General features: G+C 33.3%; 1 protein-coding gene across 2 annotated transcripts in view; it reads right to left on the bottom strand.

Moving 5' to 3' along the window:
• The window catches only part of Osbp (oxysterol binding protein), a 72,948-nt gene extending 52,963 nt beyond the window's left edge, over positions 1-19,985 (bottom strand). The window contains exons 1-2 of one of the 2 annotated variants that reach the window (XM_072536851.1): positions 19,640-19,985; positions 5,122-5,184 (exon numbers count right to left, since the gene is read on the bottom strand). In XM_072536851.1, the coding sequence (XP_072392952.1) occupies positions 5,122-5,184; positions 19,640-19,788 (212 nt within the window). In that variant the 5' untranslated portion in view covers positions 19,789-19,985. The remainder of the gene's footprint in view (positions 1-5,121; positions 5,185-19,639) is intronic. The other variant, XM_072536852.1, reaches the window with a different exon arrangement.
• Positions 19,986-23,216: the final 3,231 nt, after the last annotated feature.

The raw sequence follows: 23,216 nt of genomic DNA, 5'->3' as shown, positions 1-23,216 counted from the left end.
CCCCCCCCCGAGGCAAATTCTAGGTGCGCCACTGGGCATTTTTAATATCCAGGACATCTACAAATATTATGAATAAATTGGATAGATTAAAAAGAAACATGATCATAGACGGGGACTTCTTTTGTTATTAGTTTTGAAGGTGTTTTAATTGTGTTGCAAATAAAGTCATTTATACCTCTAGGATAATGAGCAAATTAAATAGAATATTTGATTCACACAATTTGTTGCGTGAGGCAAATTGTTAGTTCATCAAATGGCGGGGTGCTATCATGATTCAAAAATAGTCTGAGTGCTTCAGTGCATTAGATATATTAATTAAAAAAAAAAAACAAAATGTTTATTCTATATGTAGATACGTAGTTTTAGAAAGAATGCCAGATAATCGAGCTGTAAAAGTAGTCCAGAGATGGAAGCCCCAAGGAAACAGAACAAGAGGAAGGCCCCGTAAAAGATGGATAGACGACGTAGAGAGGGATCTTAAAACCATGAACATCAGGCAGTGGCGAAGGAAAGTATCCGACAGGGCAAAATGGAAGAACATTGTTAAGCCGGCCAAGACTCACAAAGGGTTGTAGCGCCATTAGAAGAAGAAGAAGAGATACGTAGTTTTGAGAGAGACAATTAGAAATGCCAAAAAAAGATAGGAGAACGAAAAAAAGATAATGTCTTGGAAAAAATTAAAAACGGGTTGAGTAAAAGTGTTTGGTGTACGTTTGCTGAAGAAGTCTAAAAATATAGAAAGGAAGATTAACTGTAAGTAATTTTGTCCGTATAAAAGTATAATTTTGTTTAACACTCCTATTTCATTGTGGACTTATACAAATCAATTCTAATTATTAATATTTAAAGGATAAGAAAATATTGTCAAAATTAACATCTTTATCAACGTCTGTTTTGCCTTGCAATTCTTAGAAGGCACAGATTAAAGCAAAAATCTGAATTTGGTTTCGAAAATTAGTTTACTGATTTTAATATCAGATGTCGCTATTTGCGTCTATACGAAGCCATGTTAGAGTTGCTTCCTAAGACAGAAAAGATTTATTTTCACTTTCAGAGCGACTGTGAATAGTCATCTCTGATGATCCCTATTAGGGTGAAATACGTACAGACGCACTGTACGTGAAATCAAATCTTAACTGTCTTTTCGTTTTATTCCGATATACTCTGTAAGAAACCAAATTCGCTAAGGATTTTTGCTTAGTTGAGGAGACATGTCGTGGAATGCAGTTTTTAGATTCCCCATGTCTCTATTAACATCTTTATCAACGTCTGTTTTGCCTTGTAATTCTTAGAAGGCACAGCTTAAAGCAAAAATCTGAATTTGGTTTCGAAAATTAGTTTACAGAAATGGGATAAAAAGAAAAAAACAGTTAAGATTTGATTTCACGTACAGGGCGCCTGTGCATCCGCTTATACGTATTTCGGCCTAATAAGCCTCTTCAGAACGGCTTTCACAGTCGCTCTGAACGTGAAAATAAATCTTTTCTGTCTTAGGAATAGCGACATCTGATATTAAAATCCGTAAACTAATTTTCGAAACCAAATTCAGAATTTTGCTTTAATCTGTGCCTTCTAAGAATTGCAAGGCAAAACAGACGTTGATAAAGATGTTATTTCTGAATTTGGTTTTGAAAATTAGTTTACAGAAATGAGATAGTTTAGATGGATGAGTGGAGTGACAAAAAATAATACAATTAAAAATTAATCTATTAGGAGAAAACTAGGGATGGCACCAATTGATGCCAAAACGGGAGAGCATATAGACAATTAATTAAGGGTTTTCTCATGACACTCGTTGATCTTCTTCTTCTTTGAGTGTCTTTCCTATCGGAGATTGGATATCATTAGGGCGATTCTAATTTTATTTACTGCTGTTTTGAATAATTCGTTAGTGGTACAGCCAAACCACTCCTTAAATTCCTCATCAAGGACATTCTTCTACAGCCTGGATTTCTGCGTCCTTGGATTTATCCTTGCATTATATTTTGTAGAAATGTGTACTTTTGTCCTCTCATCAGGTGGCCGAAGTATTCAAGTAGCTAACAACTGCTTTCATAAATTTGGTTATGAAAATATGTAATGAACAAAATACGCAAAAGGTTAATCGTCATTTTTTACTTACAGACAATTTATAAACAATGTAAGATCGGTATTTGATTTTAAATACATAGGCTGAAGACCGGTAAATTATATGGAAAAGTGGCACAATTTTATTCAAAAAGCATATAACATCCTAATGGGAGGCCGTAAAGTTATTTTTGTTAATTTGTTGCTTAATTATTGGAAAAATAGCTTCTTCTTCTTCTTCAAGTGCCCTGTCCGTTGCGAACGTTGGCTATTAACATGGCAATTCTGATCTTATTTGCGGCGCTTCTGAATAGTTTGACCGATGTGAGCCCGAAACACTTCCTCAGATTTTGGAGCCACGAGTGTCTTCTCCTGCCTGGCCGTCGCTTACTGTCTATTTTTCCCTGGACAATCAATTGCAGTAGACGGTACTTATCGTGTCTCAATATGTGGCCTAGATATTCAAGCTTTCCTTGTTTAATTGTATTCACGATTTCTTTCTCCTTTCCGATTCTTTGGATTACCTCTGTGTTGGTGACATGTTCGGTCCAGGATATACGAAGAATGCGTCGGTACACCCACATTTCGAATGCTTCTAGTTTTCTCGTGAGCGTCTCCGCCAGCGTCCAAGCCTCCACACCATACAGTAAGATCGGAAAAATGTAGCATTTAACTAGACGTAGTTTTATGGGAAGAGACAAATCCCTGCTTATGAGGAGCTTTTTCATATTGCTAAATGCTGCTCTAGCTCGTTCTATTCTCGCCTTAATTTCTGTGTCCTGTGCCCATTTTGCATTTACGTTGGTGCCAAGGTACACATAAGATTCTACATGGTCAATTAGTATGTTACTTATCCGTAACTGTCGAGCAGGCTGTTGCTTCCTGCTTATCAGCATCCACTTTGTCTTCTTGAAGTTGAGGCTCAGGCCGTATTCCTCACTAACTGAATAAACTCTTTCCATTACCTGCTGTAATTCGTCTATGGTACTGGCAAGGATCACCGTGTCGTCGGCATATCTTATATTGTTCGTTAACTCGCCGTTTATTTTTATGCCCTCATTTGCATTTTCCATACATTTATTAAATATTTCTTCGGAATAAATATTGAATAGGAGTGGGGATAATATACAACCCTGACGGACACCTCTTTTGATCTGCACACTTTTAGTGAGTTCGTTGCCAATTTTTGCTCTTGCTGTTTGACCCCAGTATAGGTTTGCCACAATTCGAATGTCCTTATCGTCAATACCTGTCTTTCGCAGAATATCTATCAATTGTTCATGATTGACATTGTCAAATGCTTTTCTAAAATCCACAAAGCACAAATACACGTCCTTATCAACGTCTCTACACCGCTGTATAAGCACCTGGAGAGCGAAAATTGCTTCTCTAGTTCCAAGTGCTTTCCGAAAGCCAAACTGGGATCTATCAATATTTGACTCACATTTATCATATATTCTTCTATGAATGATCTTAGTGAACGCTTTAGTGACATGATTAATCAAGCTTATAAGCCGGTAGTCATCACAGATCTGGGCATTTGGTTTCTTCGGGATTGTAATAAATGTTGACTGCAGCCAGTTCTCCGGGATTTTACCGCTATTATATATGTTGTTAAAAAGTTCAACTAGATTATCAAGGAACTGTTTGTCTGATTTACATAGGATCTTTAATATTTCGCAGGGTACATTGTCCGGACCTGCTGACTTATTGTTTTTTAGTGCTGCAATGGCATCTTCTATCTCCGATTTAAGGATTGAAGGTCCTGTTTCTCCTTCTCCATATAGGTGATCATCAGTCCTGTCAGATGCAAATAATTTTTCTATGTATGATTTCCATGTTTCTAAGATCGTTGATGGCTCCGAGATAAGATTTCCATCGCCATCTTTTATGCTGTTGGGTGACTTATTGAATTTCCTCTTGTTTGTCATTGATTTTATTTTTTTGTGCATATTGTAACTGTCGTATTTTCGTTCGTATTGTTCTATTTCCCTGCATTCGTTGGAAAACCATTTTTCTTTGGCTTCTCGAATTTTCGTTCTTATGATTTTGTGGATCTGCTGGTATTTTTCTTTAAAATAGTTTAAAAAGTCAATTTTTTGAAAAATTATAAATACCTTTTTGTAAAGATGCACAAAAAATTTTGAGCGTGAGAATAAGGACAATATCACAAATAATCAGCTCTAAAAATTTCGAGAATTGTCGCTTAAAAGTTATTGCAAAATTGAAATTATTTATCTCAAAAATATTTTATCGACAACGTTATTCCTCGTAAACTACTGGGTCTACATGAATTCTGAAAGCACCAGATTGAAGAAAAAGGTTTATTTGATCAAGTTAAATCATTCAACGATTAAAAAATTTATATTAAATATTGTAAAATGGGTTTTCAAAATTAGTGTGATTTTATGCTTATAAACATTCAGAATAACTAAGATGCATCAACACATAGGAAGATAATTTTTTTATTCGAAATGTAAAAATACCATGTCCTACGATCCATAGAACCCGAGTTAGCTCTTTTTTCAATTTCTCAATTTTACTACTTCATAAGGTCTCCAATATTGTATTGTGTCGTTCCAACGTTGGCCTTTCTGTCTAGCAGTGTGACCTGCGAAGCTCCATTTGAGTTTGGCAATTTTGGTTTTGATTATATTATATATATATATATATATATATATATATATATATATATATATATATATATATATATATATATATATATATATATATATATATATATATATATATATATATATATATATATATATATATATATATATATATATATATATATATATATATATATATATATATATAATATCAGTTTTGCCTTAACGACTGAAAATTAGTGTTTATATGATTATTTCAATCTACCAATACCGCTATAAATTTTCTACATAATTGTCGATTACCATCAATAGTATTACAGTATGAAAACACAAATGTATGATTCGAGGATTAAGCATGAAAACAAAAATCCAACACCCCTAAACTACTAAAACGATAAAAGGGATAATGTTGTGCAGGGTCTTATTTTTGTCTCTGACTTACCCTTGTCGAAACCTCCTTCGTCTCCTTATTGTCAATGTAGGAACACCGCCATTATTTTCGGCCCTGCACAACATAGCAATTCGTTAAATGATTTTAGGTTAAGAAAATTATTTAGTCCATACATCGTTGAAGTTCTGATACAATAATTGTAATGACAAACAATTTCGGTCGTAGAGAAAAACGTAGTTTCTGTTATTTTTAAATGACCTCTACCATTTAGCATTAAAGTATTTTTTTTAATAATAATGGCTTTAATAGTACTAATGGTAATGGTATTAACTCTCAAAACGATGATCTTACGCTATTTAAATTTGTTATCTTTGGCTTACAGTTTGCTATTTTTTTTTTGTATTTTGATTTCGCATATATTGTCTACTACAATTATTCTTAGTCCGATCTTTATAAAATCAAACACGACAATAGCAAATAATACTACCCATTTCATTTTTTTTAATACTACCCATTTATATTAACATCATACTACAGCAGAATACCACACCTATACGGAATTTCAAAAATTTACAAAGGGAATGTACCCCTTAGACCAATTTGCAGCAGCATGGGTTCTCCTGGCAGCAGGCTGTCAAAGTTCCTCCTAGACATAATATGTACAACCTTTAGTACACAACACAACAACATTTATTAAAAACTCACAACAATTCTTGCAAAAACTAGCAGAAATATATTACAATTCCAACAATATGCTAGTCAATAAAGGCCAATAGACTCAGATGGGCAGGGCATGTGATACGCAGTAACGACAATCGCCTTATAAATAATGTGTTCTGGGAAAGGCCAGAGGGAAGAAGGTCTGTAGGGCGGCCTAGAAAAGGTGGAAAGATGCAGTCAAAGAAGGTCTAGAGAAAATGGGAGTGCGACAATAGGAATTACTGGCACATGACCGACAAACATGGAAGGCAATAATAAACGCGGCAAAGACTCACGAAGAGTTATAGCGCCATTGATGATAAGGATGAATATGCTAGTCAGTTTCAATATCACCAGCCTTTTCATCAATGTGCCATAGGAGAAAACTGTAAAAATAAGTCAAATTAGAGAGGGATGATACATCGACAACAAAAACCAAACTGAATGTATCAGTTATCATGGAGCTACTAACACTTTACACAGATAACACTTATTTTCAAATAGATAATGATTTCTATAAGCAAAATTTCGGATTAGCCATGGGCTCATCCGTATCTCCATTATTAGTAGATTCATAGAGGATTTTGAACATAACATTGTAAACAAATAAGACAAACAACCCACAGTTTGGTGAAAATATGTAGATGATGTCTCCATTTGGCTTCAAGGACAAGAAACACTGAATAAATTTCTGATGGATATCAACAATTAAGAAGAATCAATCAAATGCACCATGGAACAAGAAAACAATAATTCACTTCCTTTTCGGGATGTCCTAATCGTAAAAGAAGATGCAGGATATGCAATTAAAATCTATAGAAAACCAACCCACACCAACAGATATTTAAATTACCACTCCAACCGCAACGTAAACATCAAAAAAGGAAATATCAAATCATTATCTAGAGCCCGAAGCACCTGCTGTAATGAAAATGCATTTCAGGAAGAAAAAAACCTGCTAAAAAAGGTATTGACTAAAAATGACTACCCATTGTCATTTATAAACAAGGAATTTTACAATGTAAAGGACTTATCAGAAAAATTGAAAAGGATCGAGAAGGAAACAAGTACGACATCATAACATTCCAACCAACCAACACACTGAGATCTATCCTCTCCAAAATCAAACCAAACAACACATAAGAACGATAAAAAAACTGCATCTATAAAATACCCTGTGAATTCAACAAATTTTACGAAGGAGAAACCGTAAGACCACTAAGTGTCAGGACAAACGAGCATGAAACATACATCAAGAACAGAGACTTCGACAAATCCCAGATATGCAAACGTGCCTGAGACAACGAGCACAGAGTACAATGGAAAAATGTATCAATAATCATGAAAGAAACAGTCATGAAAAAGAGAAAAGTCAGAGAAGCAGCTCTCATTCTACTTAACGGAGAAAAATAAGTAGCAAACCCATCAGCAGAAGGTAGCAGGCTTTTGATATAACAAGAATAACCAACAATACCGAAGTAAAAGAAAGTCGGAGAAATATCACATACAATTTTATACACAACACAGATGCAACACACAATACACGACAATCTAACAATGTTAGACACAACTCTAACTATGTAATACAAACCTACGTTACACAACTTACGTATAACATATAAAACAACATATAACGCAAACATACAATGTGTAAAAGCCAAATGGAATAAATTCATTATTTAGGTTACTGTACATATTTATAAAAAATCCCGAAACACGTCAAATTTAAATTATAACTTGACATTATTTTACGTGAAAATGCAACCCCTACCTACAACCCCCTTAGAATGACAGGTACAACCCGCAATTTTTAAAATAGGAAGTATAGGCTTGTGATATATCGTTTGAAAGATCTTTTCATTCTCTATTCAAAAATGTTGTCACTTTCAAGTTTATTAAGATTAATTAAGATAAAATAAATTAAAATCATGTAGTTACCGAAATTCGCTAAAATATACTCAAAACTTATTTCCCGTTTAGGTCTTGATAATGAGAAAGTGAACAAAAACCATAGCAATGTGGTTTTTAGATGGTAACCATTTAAAAACTTTAAAGAATTTCCGTGGCAACGTTATTTTAACACGCATTAGTAAATTGTTTTATTTAAGTTGTCAGTATTTTGATTTAAGTAAAAAGTTCGTTCAATTCTGAAAAATGGTTAGATTAACGGAAATGCATAAAATAACAGTTTTACAAATGATTGGTTACGGAGATAACACCCGAACACGACAGGAAGTAACTCGCCTATTGCATGAGAAATTTCCTAATTTACCGCCTATATCCCAAGGAAGAATAAGTAAAATAGAGAAGCAGTTTCGCGAGTTTGGTCATGTAAGGCAGATAAAAAAAAGCAGGTGCCAATGCACTGAGTGATGAACTCAAATTAGATGTGTTGCTTGAGTTTCAGGAAAATCCACATAAATCGAGTAGACAGGCATCCACTACATTCAATGCTAGCCATACATCGATAGTAAACATATTAAAAGAAAATAAAGTGCATCCCTATAAGATGATACCTACTCAGGAGCTCATGGAAGACGATTTTGATAGGAGAACTTTTTTTTGTGAGCAAATGATGGACATGTTGGATAACAATATTATCCAATTAGACGACGTTATGTTTTATGATGAGTGTACTTTTTCACTTAACGGTCATGCTAATCGGCAAAATTGCCGCTACTGGGCCACTGAAAATCCTCACTGGATGAGAGAAGAACACACTCAATACCCTCAAAAGGTTAATGTTTGGGCAGGGAATGTAGGAAACAATATCATTGGTCCCTTTTTCATTGAGGACAACTTGAATGGCAACAATTATTTGGCACTACTTCAAAATGATGTCATTCCAACGTTGGCAAATTTATATCCTGATCCAGGAAACCCTCAAGTTCCAGCGAATACGATATGGTTTCAGCAGGATAGAGCACCACCAAATTACCAACTTAATGTCCGGCAGTACCTCGATACAATATTTCCCAATCGGTGGATAGGGAGGCGAGGATCGATTGAATGGCCAGCGCGATCACCTGATCTTACATTATTAGATTTCTTTTTATGGGGATATGTGAAGAGCCATGTGTACAAAACTAAACCTTCTGATTTAAATGACTTAAAAGAACGAATAACGCTTGCGATTAGATCGATCACGCCTGTTATGTTAAATAATGTTAGAAAACAAATTTATTTGAGATTAGGATGTTGCCAAGACGTTCGCGGTGAACATTTTGAACATCTACTTCATTAACATTCATAGTTCTTTTTCGTGTTCTACATTTTATTACGTTTTGCATTACATTTTAGTTTTTGATTGTATTTTAGCGAATTTCGGTAACCACATGATTTTAATTTATTTTATCCTTATTAATCTTAATAAACTTTTATGAACAACAGAGACAACATTTTTGAATGGAGAATGAAAAGACCTTTCAAACGATATATCACAAGCCTATACTTCCTATTTTAAAAATTGGGGGTTGTACCTGTCATTCTAAGGGGGTTGAAGGTAGGGGTTGCATTTTCACGTTAAAGAATGTCAAGTTATAATTGAAATTTGACGTGTTTCGGGATTTTTTATAAATATGTACAGTAACCTAAATAATGAATTTATTCCATTTGGCTTTTACACACTGTATAAAACAAAAAACACACAGCACAGTCAGAATTTGACATTCCTTGGGTAATAAGACCACTCTCATTTTTTTCAACCATAAATTTGAAATCAATCATTTCAGGTGCATTATCTTGATGAAGTATTGCTTTCTGTTTTACCAAATGAGGTCGGTTTTGTAAGTTTCGTTATTCATTATTTTCCTTGTTTACAAATACTCGATCAAGGTGAAGGGTATGATTTTGACGATACAATGTTGCAAAAATTGGCATACTCCTTAATTGTCTCCCCTATTTTTAACCTGTTTCTTCTTCTTCATTAGATAAGGAAATTCATCGTAGAAAAAAATGTTTCAATAAAAAATGTAGCTGGAAAATCAAAAAAAAATTACTAGAGGAAACATACAGGTTTTTGTTACAGAAGTCGATACTACCCAAAACAACAGTCGTTTGCCTGGACGGTTCAGTGTCAAAAAAGGGTACTTTTTTGCTTATTTTCATGGCCTATTTGGTCTTTTTATTATATAAATCGGTTGTGTTGTATACCCATATCTCAACTGCGTCCAAGGATTTATGTATGGCTTGACTTGAGTCTACGCTTTAACTCTAAATAGTAGTACTGGAAAATATAACAATGTTGCATTCTGACTCGAAGGTCCACACTAAATTGTAAAATGTCATTACAAATTATATTAGAAGCTTTAACAAGAAAATATTGTTAAAAACAAAGACTAAATACAGAACTAGTTTTAGCAAATCTACACAAAACCAGCCGGAATATAAACTTAGTCATCCAGCTACAATAAGTAAAAAAGGGTAAAAGATAAGAACATAAAGTAACAATATATTGAAGAGTTATTTTAAAAAGAACACGCACATTACAAAAAACTATTAAAAGTATACATTGTCTAATGTAGTAAAGAGAACATATTACATATCTAAAGATAAAGTTAATAAATTAAAAAAAAGCACAAAAATGTTCATGTTTTTCCTTTTTTCGTTCTTAAGATCAGAATTTTACTAGTAAATCGCCCCAATTGTCTCTGTTCACAATTATCACGATATGATCGTATCATTCTTGTTTTTTTTGCTTACCTTTACTCCAAACTGCTTTTGCTACGGTTTTGTATAATGGTTATATACAGAGTACAAAACCGGGAAAACATGTCTATTCTGCATTATGGAGATTTCATATTTGATGTTCGCAATGTTGCCAGATTTACCATTTTTCTGATATCATTAGTCACTTTAGTTTTTTAAATACAACCGTATATTGTATAATTATCGGAATCCTCACTTCAATACGAGTTCAACCATATATGAAACACTTTTATAGTGGACACAGTACAGTAGTGAACTAGTGAGTAAACTAGAAGTGACTAGTGAGTGTAGTAGTGTCTGGGGACTCGGGAGACTGAGACCTCGGAAGCCCTGAAGAAGACATCAGAGAGGATGTCGAAAGCTCGGCAAAATGGATATCGACGCGGTTCAACCCGGAAGACTGGTGAGTTTAATATTAATTTTTATAACACTATTAATCTTAGCTCTAGGTTTAATATATATATATATATATATATATATATATATATATATATATATATATATATATATGTATGTTATGAGACACGAAATAGAGAAACTCATATAGCTTTAATAGATTTGGAAAAAGCATATGACAGTGTACCGATCTCCCAACTATGGATAGAAATGGGTAACTTGAAAATAAACCCAATTCTTATTAACGCCACTCAAAAATATTACGAACAAAACTTTGCGAGAATTAAAATGGGACAAGAAATCACCTCTCCTTTTCAAACAACAAAAGGACTACGACAAGGCTGCTGTCTGTCACCCACCTTATTTAAAATCTATTTGGACAGATCCTTAGTGAAATGGGTAAAAAAATGTAGAAACATGGGAATAACGGTGGAAGAAAACAAGCTATATACACTTTTCTTTGCGGATGACCAGGTAGTAATTGCCGAAGACAGCTACGATCTTAGCTATATGGTAAGAAAACTGCAAGAAGAATATGAGGTGGCAGGTCTAAACATGAATATGACAAAATGTGAATATCTCTCAGTGGGAACAGATGAAATATGTGACCTAGTCACATCCTGCAAATCCTGCAAATATTTGGGGGTCATTTTCAACAAGAAGGGAAATAGCGCAGATGAAATCAGGGAAAGAATAAACAAGGGCAGAGCAGCGACCCGTGCCTTAAACTCTCTTCTCTGGCAAAAAACAATTCGACGAGAAACCAAAAAACACATTTACGGTAGTATAGTTCAAAGTATTACACTTTACGGTTCGGAAGTATGGGACGTCACCAAAGCTAATAGAAACAAACTTATGACGACAGAAATGGATTATCTGAGACGAAGCTGCGGTAGATCGAAACTGGAGAGAGTTAGAAACGAACAAATAAGAAACGAAATGAAAATGGAGAGAAATATCAATGATGACATAGAAAGAAAACAATTAATCTGGTTCGGACATGTTAAAAGAATGCCAGAGTACAGATGGCCTAGGAGAGTACTGGAATAGATCCCTCCTGAAAGAAGAAAGAGAGGACGACCACGGAGAAGTTGGCGCAACGATATTGATGAAGCAATGGCGGCAAGAGACTTAGAAGAGGCAACTGCATATGACAGAAAAAGATGGAAATTGGGGGCGGAGAAGCGGCGACAGCCGTAATAAATCCGTTATTATTATATTATTATGTTATGAGAACATATTAACCTTGAACTAGCTGAAGTTCGCCGAATTTACTCTTCATCATGCAGTTCCCATAGAAACCGCTCACTAGCAGAAAACTCTTGGACCGACCATTAGCCCACAGCCCTGGGAACAGCAACTCTGCGCTTTATAGGTAGGTTATAAATTAGCGTCCTAAACGACGAAGACCACTCTTAGCTGTTACAGTTTCGTAGTCATTTTAAATTAATTTAATATTGTACTATTTTAATTATAACAAATAAAGTTCTTTTTTAAAAAGTTAAACAAATAATTAGAGATATAACATTTGGCGCAGTCAGTAGGATCCCGTTAACGTTGCTAGAACACGTGTATACTAACTGGTAACGGCAGATTCTCATCCCTTAACGGAAAAAAGAATCTACGAACGTCCTAACTCCTGTATTCTACGGAAGGAACACCTGGTGACACCTCTGGTAGCTGAGCAGAGAGAACAAGACATCCTGATGTTCTTATTTATGTAAGTTGATTTTGAATCATCTCGTTTTAATATTTTATTCAATACAACTTATGATTTTGATTATACAGAAAGTCAATTAAACAAAATAATATAAAAAAATATACATCACATACATAAAAAGTTGATTATCTAATATTTTAAAGAATTATTATTGATATATTTCTTTTTATCGATACATCTTACTGATATATTTATTTTGATATATTTTATTGGTATAACATTTTTATCTTGATATATACTGATTTATCATCCATACATTTTTATATTTCTCTACATTTCTATTTCATCTCATTCGTATTTGAAAATCCCTCTCAAAATGCCCGAGACACGTTCACAAACTCAACAAGATATCGAAGCTTATAAGCTTTCAGAAATATTCTCACTTATCCCTAAATTTGAAGGAGATCCAATTTCTCTTTCTACATTCTTAGATGCGTGCGACTGTACTATTAAGACGACCACAGGCGATCAACGCGTTCTATTAACGATTCACATAAAAAAATAGACTTAGAGGTAAAGCAGCTCAACTTATAAATTCTAGAAAACCATATTCTTATCCAGAAATAAAACAATTATTAAACCTTCATTTCGGAGACAGTAGAGACCTGACCTCCTTAATACAAGACTTACAACGACTAAAACAATTATCTAACGAATCACCTCTAACCTTCTTTAACCGATTACAGTTTTGAATGCAAAAATGCATGCCTCGATCCAAAAATCAAGTTTGATCTAATCGCAAGATCAAAATCCGCCCAATTTGAATTAATTGATACCATGGCTTTAAACATACTTCTAACCAGTTTAGAACCTCGTTTAGGACAAATTATTAGGGCTAACAATCCCCCTGATCTAATTGAAGCCAGCAATCGTATCCAATATATGAAGTACGATATTAACCAACTGAAAAATAAAACAGTAAAGGAAAAGGTACAAAAACGCCTAAAAGAAAAAACGTGGGCTCGTACAGAAAAACCATGGGCCCGTACAGAAACAGATAACACAGATGTAGAACTAGAAAATTTGCACAAAGTAAGTCAAGAAATAACAGAGAAATACTTAAAACCTGAAAGAACAAATAAAAAGGAATGGATGACGGAGGAGATTCTATGTATGATGGAAGACAGAAGAAACGCTAAAGATAATAAGAATTACTACAACAACATAAATAACGAAATAAAAAGGGCTATTAAAATAGCAAAAGAAAATTGGTTTAGCTCGAAGTGTACAGAGATAGAGTCATTACAACAAAAACATGATTCATTTAACCTCCATAAAAAGATTAAAGAAGCGGCAGGCTTATATAAACACAAGAACACTGGATTCCTGACAGATAATCAGGGAAACATAGTACTGGAAATAGAGCATAAAAGAGATATTTGGATTAAATACGTGGAAAAAACTTTTGAAGATATACGAAGTAACACTGGTATTACAACAAACACCAATTGCGAATCTGGACCACCATTTACAGTCGAAGAAGTAAAATATGCCATCAAAAGCACCAAAGATGGTAAAGCATTAGACCCTGATAATTTTCACTCAGAATTCTTAAAACTTATGGACTATGATTGCATAAAATGGTTGACAAATATATTTAATAGTATATATGATACGGGCGTGGTTCCCCAAGAGTGGTTAGTGTCAACTTTTATAAATCTTCCAAAAAAACCCAATGCGAGAAAGTGCGAAGACTATAGAATTATAAGTCTTATGAGCCATTTACTTAAAACATTTCTAAAGGTCGTCCACAAAAGAATATATACAAAATGTGAGGAACAACTAACAAGAACACAATTCGGATTTCGTGATGCTCTGGGAACACGGGAGGCCCTTTTTGCTGTACAGGTGCTATTTCAGAGATGCAGGGATGTGAATTGTGACATATACGTATGCTTTATAGATTACCAGAAGGCATTTGACAGAGTAAAACATGACAAATTAATGACTTTAATGCAAGAAATTGGAATTGACAACAAATATCTTAGAATTATCAGAAACATTTACTACAATCAAACGGCCAAAATCAAAATAGAAGACCAGTTAACTGATAAAATTGCAATAGAACGTGGAGTACGACAGGGCTATATTTTGTCTCCATTGTTGTTCAATATTTATTCTGAATGGGTATTTAAGGAAGCTTTAGACGGTTGTGCGAAAGGAATACTAATAAACGGTGAATGGTTGAATAACATTAGATATGCAGATGACACTATAGTTTTTGCCGATAATCTGAATGACTTACAGATATTAACAAATCGCATAACAGAAGTCAGCAACAGATACGGACTAGCTCTTAACATAAAGAAAACCAAATTTATGACAATTAGTAAAAAACCAATACTAAACGCTCAACTTACAATCAACCAACAGAATATCGAAAGAGTCGAGCAATATACATACATCTAGGCACCAATTTAAATAGCCAATGGGACCACTCAACAGAAATTAAACAGCGAATAATAAAAGCAAAAGCAGCATTCGTTAGAATGAGAACCATTTTCAACAGTCGAGACATATCATTAAAAACAAAATGCCGTCTATTGAACTGCTACATATTCACAGTTCTGCTCTACGGAATGGAAGCATGGACACTGACTGTTGCATCTATGAATCGGCTCGAAGCTTTCGAAATGTGATGTTATAGGCGCATCTTACGTATATCCTGGGTTGACAGAGTTACTAATGTGGAGGTCCTGCTTAGAATGGGGAAAGAATGTGAAATTCTCATGACCGTCAAAACTAAAAAGTTGGAATATCTAGGACATGTAATGAGAAATCAAGAACGTTACGGCCTTCTCCAGCTGATTCTCCAAGGGAAAGTAAATGGTAGGAGAGGACCGGGAAGAAGACGCATTTCCTGGCTTCAAAATTTACGAAAGTGGTATAACACGACTACCACTGAACTGTTCCGCGCTGCAATAAACAAAGTAAAGATAGCCGTGATGATCGCCAATATCCGGAACGGATAGGCACTTTAAGAAGAAGAATCGTATCCGACGCGAACTTCAATTATCATATTTCGAAACTCAGAAATAAAATACTAAACCAATCATCCCTAAACCCTCTCAACCAATGGGAAGGCCCTCGTCCCAATTTACAAAATGTAGAAATTGTGGCCGCATTTTTTCATCACAAAATCAAAATCATCTATGTGTTATTCAAAAAAATCCAAATTTTCAAAGGGCACATGTTTTAAGCGAATACCCTGACGAAATACCAGAAAACTATTATACAGACGACAATTACTATACAAACAATTATTACACAGATAATTATGATACAGAAAAGAATCTGCAGACCGATTGTTATAATAACGATGCCAATAATACACCCAATACAGCAAATTATCAGAATTTTCTTTCTATCGCAATCTAAACCATCTTCCGAATTCAACACATATTACGGAAATACAAGAACAAATCCAAACACTCAACTTGGACAACTTCCCCCCCGAATCTCAATATTCCCGAATAGACATTCCTGTAAGCCCCTTTCATACAATGACTTCTAAAAATTTATATTACATTAATGATGCTACTAATTCTTTTAAACTTCTAATTGACACGGGTGCTGGAATTACTGTTTTTAAAGAAAACACAGTACGAAATTATCTATATATGAGTTAGATTGCTTCTGCTATGAGTTAGATTGCGTCTGCTGTAAGTCTGCTATACGTCTGATGTACGTCTGATATACGTCTGATGTACGTCTGATATACGTCTGATATGCGTCTGTTATACGTCTGATATGAGTTAGAACGCGTCTGCTATACGTCTCATATGCGTTAGATAGCGTCAGGTATACGTCTGCTATATGTTAGATCGCGTTAGATATCTGTTAGCTGATTTTAAGCATTGAAACTACGTTTTAAGTATATTAATATAGCGTGGTTGTCGTTTTGGCGATGTCTTTGCGTTTGTTTTTTGTGATAACATATTCATTAGCCCATCCTCTTTCATTTACCGCTTCATACGTAGTAATTGAGCCAATAACAACGAAGATAGGATATCACGACCATATAAAGGTAGAAAAAAAAAACAAGGCAAATACCAAAAGGGCACTATACAGTGTCTTCATTATTAATGAACGTATAGTTACATACGAGATGTTATAGGGATAAAAATAGTTTAACTAAAAGACAAATTTTGATTTATTGACTTAAAGAAAGCCTCTGGCTGAATACAAAATAAACAACTGATCGAATCCTAACATGTGACATAGCAAATGAAAGGGGAGGATATAACGAATATATTCAGATAGAAAAAATAAACAAGGCGACTACTAAAAGGACACTACACAGTATCTTCATTATGAATGAACATACAGCAACATACGAGATATCATAGGGCACTATCGATAAAAATAGATTTACCATAAGACAAATTTTGATTTATTGACTTACAGAAAGCCTCAGGCTGAGTACAAAATAAACAACTGATGGAATCCTAACATGCAACATAGCAAAAAAAGGGGAAGATATAGCGAATATATTTAGATAGAAAAAACAAACAAAGAGGCTACCAAAAGGGCACTACACTATGGGTAATAATAGACATATTTTCTTTATATATAAATCATATGGTAAATATAAGGTAAATTTGCTGTATTGACCTGAAAAAGTCTGATTACAAAATAAACAACTAGCCTAATACTAGCATATTATGACACATCAAATCAAATGACATGAAACATATACTACATAATATAATGTATATAGGGTATAGTAAAAAAACATTATGGCAGGTTAGAAGTGCACAACATTTATTATTTTAAAAAATTATTGACTGACTGTAGATGACAATTCATTGGATCTAGTGTTGCATGTGATGGGCAAATTACTAGATTAATAATAAGAGAATATTTACACAATAACTATTACTGAGACAATTAAGAAACATAACTATTACGAATAAAAGAGTTTGCTTTACAACATTGTTCATTATTTATATCAGCGTTTGAATGGCATGTGAATATAGCAAAAACTAATGCACTGTTTACTGTATTTTGGAGACAAAGAGAAAGCCATACCGCATCTTCGGCTAGCAACTTGAGAACACACTCTCATCTGCACACACTGCTCATTTGTGATTAATTCTTTTGTGATATGCCTTACTCATACTATACTTGATATGTTAGATTATATTTCTGAACCTGCAAGCTACTGGGTATTTTTTAAAAAAATTTTTAATTTACCAGCAAAGATTTATTATTTGATTTACAAAAATATGCTATGAATCTAACAACAAAAGTTCAAAACCAACAAAACACAGTGACTTGGAGATTGTCATCAGGACATAATGAAAATGAAATTGACCTTATGAAATTTACTAAAAGCAACATGTAAAAGATAATGGATCCAAGATCATATAGAGTGCAAGCACAAATTCTGATCATGTTCCTAGTTACATAAAAAATAATCAACTTAGAAATAACAAAACACAATATCATGAAACCTATTTGTTAACCCTTTCGGTCACGCTTTTTTTTAGTGTAATGAAATATATTTTGTTAATAATTCCAAATTATTCCCAGTTATGGTACTCTTTTGTAAGGTAATGTCTTTTGGTAGGAATATTAGCATTTTTTTTAATAAAATAGGGCCCGTTTTTGATGTTGTTAATTGACAAAATTGTGACTAACTGTAATATTTACTTAAACGAAGTTAAAATTCTTGTGTCGTCAATTGACGACACAGTGACTGAAAGGGTTAAAATGAAATCAAAAATCCTTGGGAAATAAAAAGAAAAAAAATATAATAAAAAAATGACAACAGTTTATCTTTATTAACAAAAACTATCTTCTAGAACAGTTCATGGAATACTGTTTATAATGTAAATCACTGAATTTGATCCAAAAAAATTCCTACTTTTCATAGAAATATAAATTATTCAGTATTGATTTAATTCTAATTTGGTTTTTGTAACATACAAGTAAGTAAGTATTTTAATGTTTTTAAAACATTGACTTTAATAAATTACATTAAAAAAACTAGTTTATTTTAGTTTTAGCAACAAATATAGAGGCATATATTCATATGTTTAGTTTAGTTTTCCAGTCAATCAATATTTTGGCAAGTTTTTTTTTGAAAGGTGAGTTTTATTCTTAAGTTTGCTAAAGTATTCACAAAATAACACATAGTATATCAAATTCAATGCAAAGAGTGTCAAGGAGTGTATATTGGTCAAACAAGTCAGCACCTACATTCTAGATTTAAACTCACATATATATGATAAAAGGAACACCACAGCCCTCACCAAACATGAAAAACAAAACACACCTTCAATTTTGAACAAACAAAATACTGAAAGTAGAAAAAAAAACAAAAAAAAAGAGAAATATACGAGGCAATACATATAAAACAGTGCCCAAACACTGTCAATGACAAAAGAGAAGATTTATTAAATAAAATATACTTTAACATGTTGTAACCCACCCTATACACCATAAAACTGTAAAAACATCAACCATATAATCTCTAACTTCCCATCCAAACCTCCCATCTCTTTCTACAGCATCCCATTTGTACTCAAATCAGTAATAATAATAGACAATCAACAAGAACTACAATTTTTAAAAATGAGGAATTATTGCTTTGAAGAGTGTATGTGTGTTAAATGTAATATATGGATTTAATTTACATTTTATGGTAAAAATTTTGTAAACATAATAAAAGTAATTAATGTATTTTTAGATATGTTTTGAAAAATGGTAAAAATTTTGTAAACATAATAAAAGTAATTAATGTATTTTTAGATATGTTTTGAAAAAGGCAAGGAGTACCTGCCGAAACGTTAACAACAATAAAAAAACTTTTTAAACAATTAATTTTAAATGAACAAAAATTAATATTAATTTTTGTATATACATGGATGACTTTTCATATTTATTAATTCCTTTTAAAATTTTATACTAAAATCTATAATCAGAAATTGTAGAACACACTATATTACATTCCGAAAAACGATAACAATTCGTACAAAACACTACTAGACGTCATGCAAAAAAACCAAAAGCAATAATTATAATATGGTATTTATTACAAACCTGTAATAGGATAAATGACCACTTTGTAGTACAAACCATCTTCTTTGATATCCTTTAAGATAATTTGTCCATTTAAATAGCCATCCCTTCATAGCAGGCTCATTCTGAGACGAATTTGACTTGATATTCATACTGTCACTCATTTTCATAGCAGTATTGTTGACTACTTATTTGTTGTTAATAGTAAACGAACACCAGTTAAGTTACACGTCGTCCATATTTACAACGTGACGTAATATTTGGTAATATTCTAAACATCACATGTCAATGTCAGTGACAAAAAAATCAGCAGTGCAGCAAACGGCGACATCTACAGGCTTTATTCTTGCAACAGCCAACAATTGTGAATCAGGAAGACGGAATAGAAATGGTTTCTTAGCCCATAGCATAAGGAACAAACAATTTGTGTCTATGCTGTACTCATATTTATAGTCAGTATAGCCGGTTCGCTAATCCCAGTCCGAACTGTCTAGTGAATTTAGTAATTATTTTTTTGCTAAGTTACTTTTTGACAGACTAGAAATGGCTGGAAATTACTATACAACCAAGCACACGTGCTCATAGCGTATTTGGTTAGAGTCTTTCGTCGAACTTTTTCTGCAAACTTATACTAATATTCTAGTATTCCTATTAGAAACTAGTTTTGTACGACACTGGATTTTACCTTTTTTATCAAAAGTACTTTATTATGTAGATTATATAACACAATATTGAGTACGTTTTGTGATTATATATCATTTGAAATATTGCTTATTCATCCTTCAGCATTATTACCATCACAAAAAATAATAAATTAACTGAAAAATATTAAACGTTTATTGAAAATATTCTGAAGAAACTCAAGCTGAACCTTACCAAACTTTAAGTTGGTTGCCTATATTTGGCGCAACTCAACGATATATAATAACTAACTTTTTTATAAAATATTTTTTTATATAGTCGATTCGCTAATCCCAGTCCGGAATGTCTAGTGAATTTAGTAATTATTTTTTGCGAAATTAATTACTTTTTGACAGACTAGAAATGGCTAGAAATTACTATACAACCAAGCGCACGTGCTCATAGCATATTTCATTAGAGTATTTCGTCGACCTTTTTTGCAAACTTCTACTAATATTCTATTATTCCTATCAGAAATTTTACCTTTTTTATTTAACTTACTTTATTGTGTGGATTATATAACACAATATTGAGTGTGTATAACACAACGTTTTGTGATTATATATAATTCAAAATATTGCTTATTCAGTGTTATTATCATCACTTTTAATAATATAAAACTTTAATATAACTATAAAATAACGATTATAGAACGATAATATTAAAATTTATTCGTTTATTGAAACTATTCTCAAGAAACTCAAGCTAAATGCTACCAAAAAATTTAAGTGGGTTGCCTACTTTTGGCGCAACTTAACGATATAAACTAAGTCTAACTTTTTTATAAAATATATTTTTTATATATACATAATAGAAACTTATGTTCTTCATATGTGAGATACATTTCTAAGCAAATGTGATATTTGACGCTATCACTTAAGTCAGTCGTTAATTTCCTTTTGCGACTTTTCTTCTTTAAAGTGAGGGTTGTATTATGCCCAACTTTATATGTACGCACACTTTTTTCTGAGCCTTTCGGGCATTTGGATGTTAACTAAAATCTTTTTGTTATTAAGAACATTTGTAACATTTACATAATTCGATAAATACATTTTAATGATCAACTTACCTCAACAGGGTTTTCATTCGGCAAATAATTAAAAAAAATGGTAGGCATTTTGAATAAACCTTTTTGCAGTTTCATTACCTTATAATTTAGCAGCATCCTTACTCATCTAAAAATATTAACTTTTAAAGTAGATAAAAAGTAGATTAAAATATAATATTTTATCATATTTATTTAAGAAAAACTTACCAACGCATTAAGTAGCTGATGGAGCAAGTGGAAAACGTTGACTATCCATAATAATAAAATTCAAAGTAGAACTAACTAATTAACTAAACAGAACTACAAAGAACTAAACAAAAATAATTGAACAATAAAACTATACCTATTAACTAAAATAAACAACGCAAATAATACAAATATTTACACTCTCTCTCTCTCTCCAATGGCGCTACAGCCCAAATCGGGCCTTGGCCTCCTCCAAACTATGCCTCCAACCTTGCCGGTCCCGCACCGATCTTCTCCAGGTTCTCACGTCTAGCAAATTTGGCGCGTTCGCTGCCACTTCATCCTCCCATCTTTTCCGTGGCCTTCCTTTTGGTCTTGCGCCTTGCATTTTACTATCTAGGGCTCTTTTCGGCAATTTTTCTGTCTCCATTCTTACTACATGACCAGCCCAGCGAAGTCTCTGAAGTTTAACGAATTCTGAGATCGGTGTGTCTTTGAACAGTTTGTAGAGTTCATGGTTATACCTGGATCTCCATATTCCGTTTTCGTTAATAGGTCCAAATATCTTTCTTAGGACTTTTCTTTCGAAGACTTCCAGTTTTCTTTTTGTCTCTTCTGTCATCACCCATGTCTCGCATGCATAACATACTATTGGTCTGATAATAGTTTTGTAGATCCTGATTTTCGATCTCCAGTGTGTGTTTTTGGAGCGAAACACATGATCGAGTGAAAAATAAGCTTTGTTTCCCTTTACTATCCTTCTTTGGATTTCTGGTTCTCCTGTTTCATCAGTCTTTAATGCAACTCCTAAATATGTGAAACTTTCTACCGTTTCAATATCGTCCTCTAATTCAACTGTGCGTCTGTTTCCCCTAGCTCTTGCCTGTGTTAACTTTTTTGTCTTTTGAATATTTATTTCTAGTCCGGTCTCTTTTGCCTTTGATTTTAATTGTGAATATATTTCTGCCGCCTCTTCTGTTCTGCGAGACATGATGCTGATATCATCGGCATAGGCAGCAATCTGTATTGATTTATTTGTTAGGAGATTACCTCTTCCTATATTCAGCTGTCTTATCACATATTCCAAGGCCAGGTTGAATAGTGTCGGTGCCAGCCCGTCTCCTTGCTTTAATCCTTGGTCTACCGTAAAGTTTTCAGTGAGCTCATTTTGGACTCTGACAGTTGCTATTGACGAATCCATTGTTGTTTTTACCAGTCGGATGTATTTTTGGGGGATATTAAAGCTCTGCAAATATTTACTACAATATGTTAAATTGTAACAATTTAAATATTATATTTTAAATATACAGGAAAAATTTTATGGGTCTAGTATACACTTCCACTATTTAGAATAATTCTTCTTTTTTCAATGAATGAAGTCTGCAATAGTAAGTATATTTCAGCTATTAATACTGAATGGTAGGAATTTTTTTGTTGTAGGTTTTGAGCGAAGATGCTTGTCCTTACACCTTGTCCTGATGCCTTTGTTTCGCGCACCAGTCATAGGTCGCTGGTTTTTTCCTTGGGGAACAAGTTTTGTCCTTGGGGAAATAGATACACTTTTCTATACTTTTTTGAATGACCACCCAGAACACTGGGATAAATGAAAGTTTCGCAAAGAACGTTTTAACAAATCCATTTAAACAATTACTACGTCTTTTGTACGCCGATAATTTTCTTACG

The sequence above is a fragment of the Diabrotica undecimpunctata genome, chromosome 7 (assembly GCF_040954645.1).
Source record: "Diabrotica undecimpunctata isolate CICGRU chromosome 7, icDiaUnde3, whole genome shotgun sequence".
Lineage (NCBI taxonomy): Eukaryota > Metazoa > Arthropoda > Insecta > Coleoptera > Chrysomelidae > Diabrotica > Diabrotica undecimpunctata.
The sequence above is the reverse complement of the archived record's forward strand: the minus strand, read 5'-3'. Positions and strand labels throughout refer to the sequence as shown.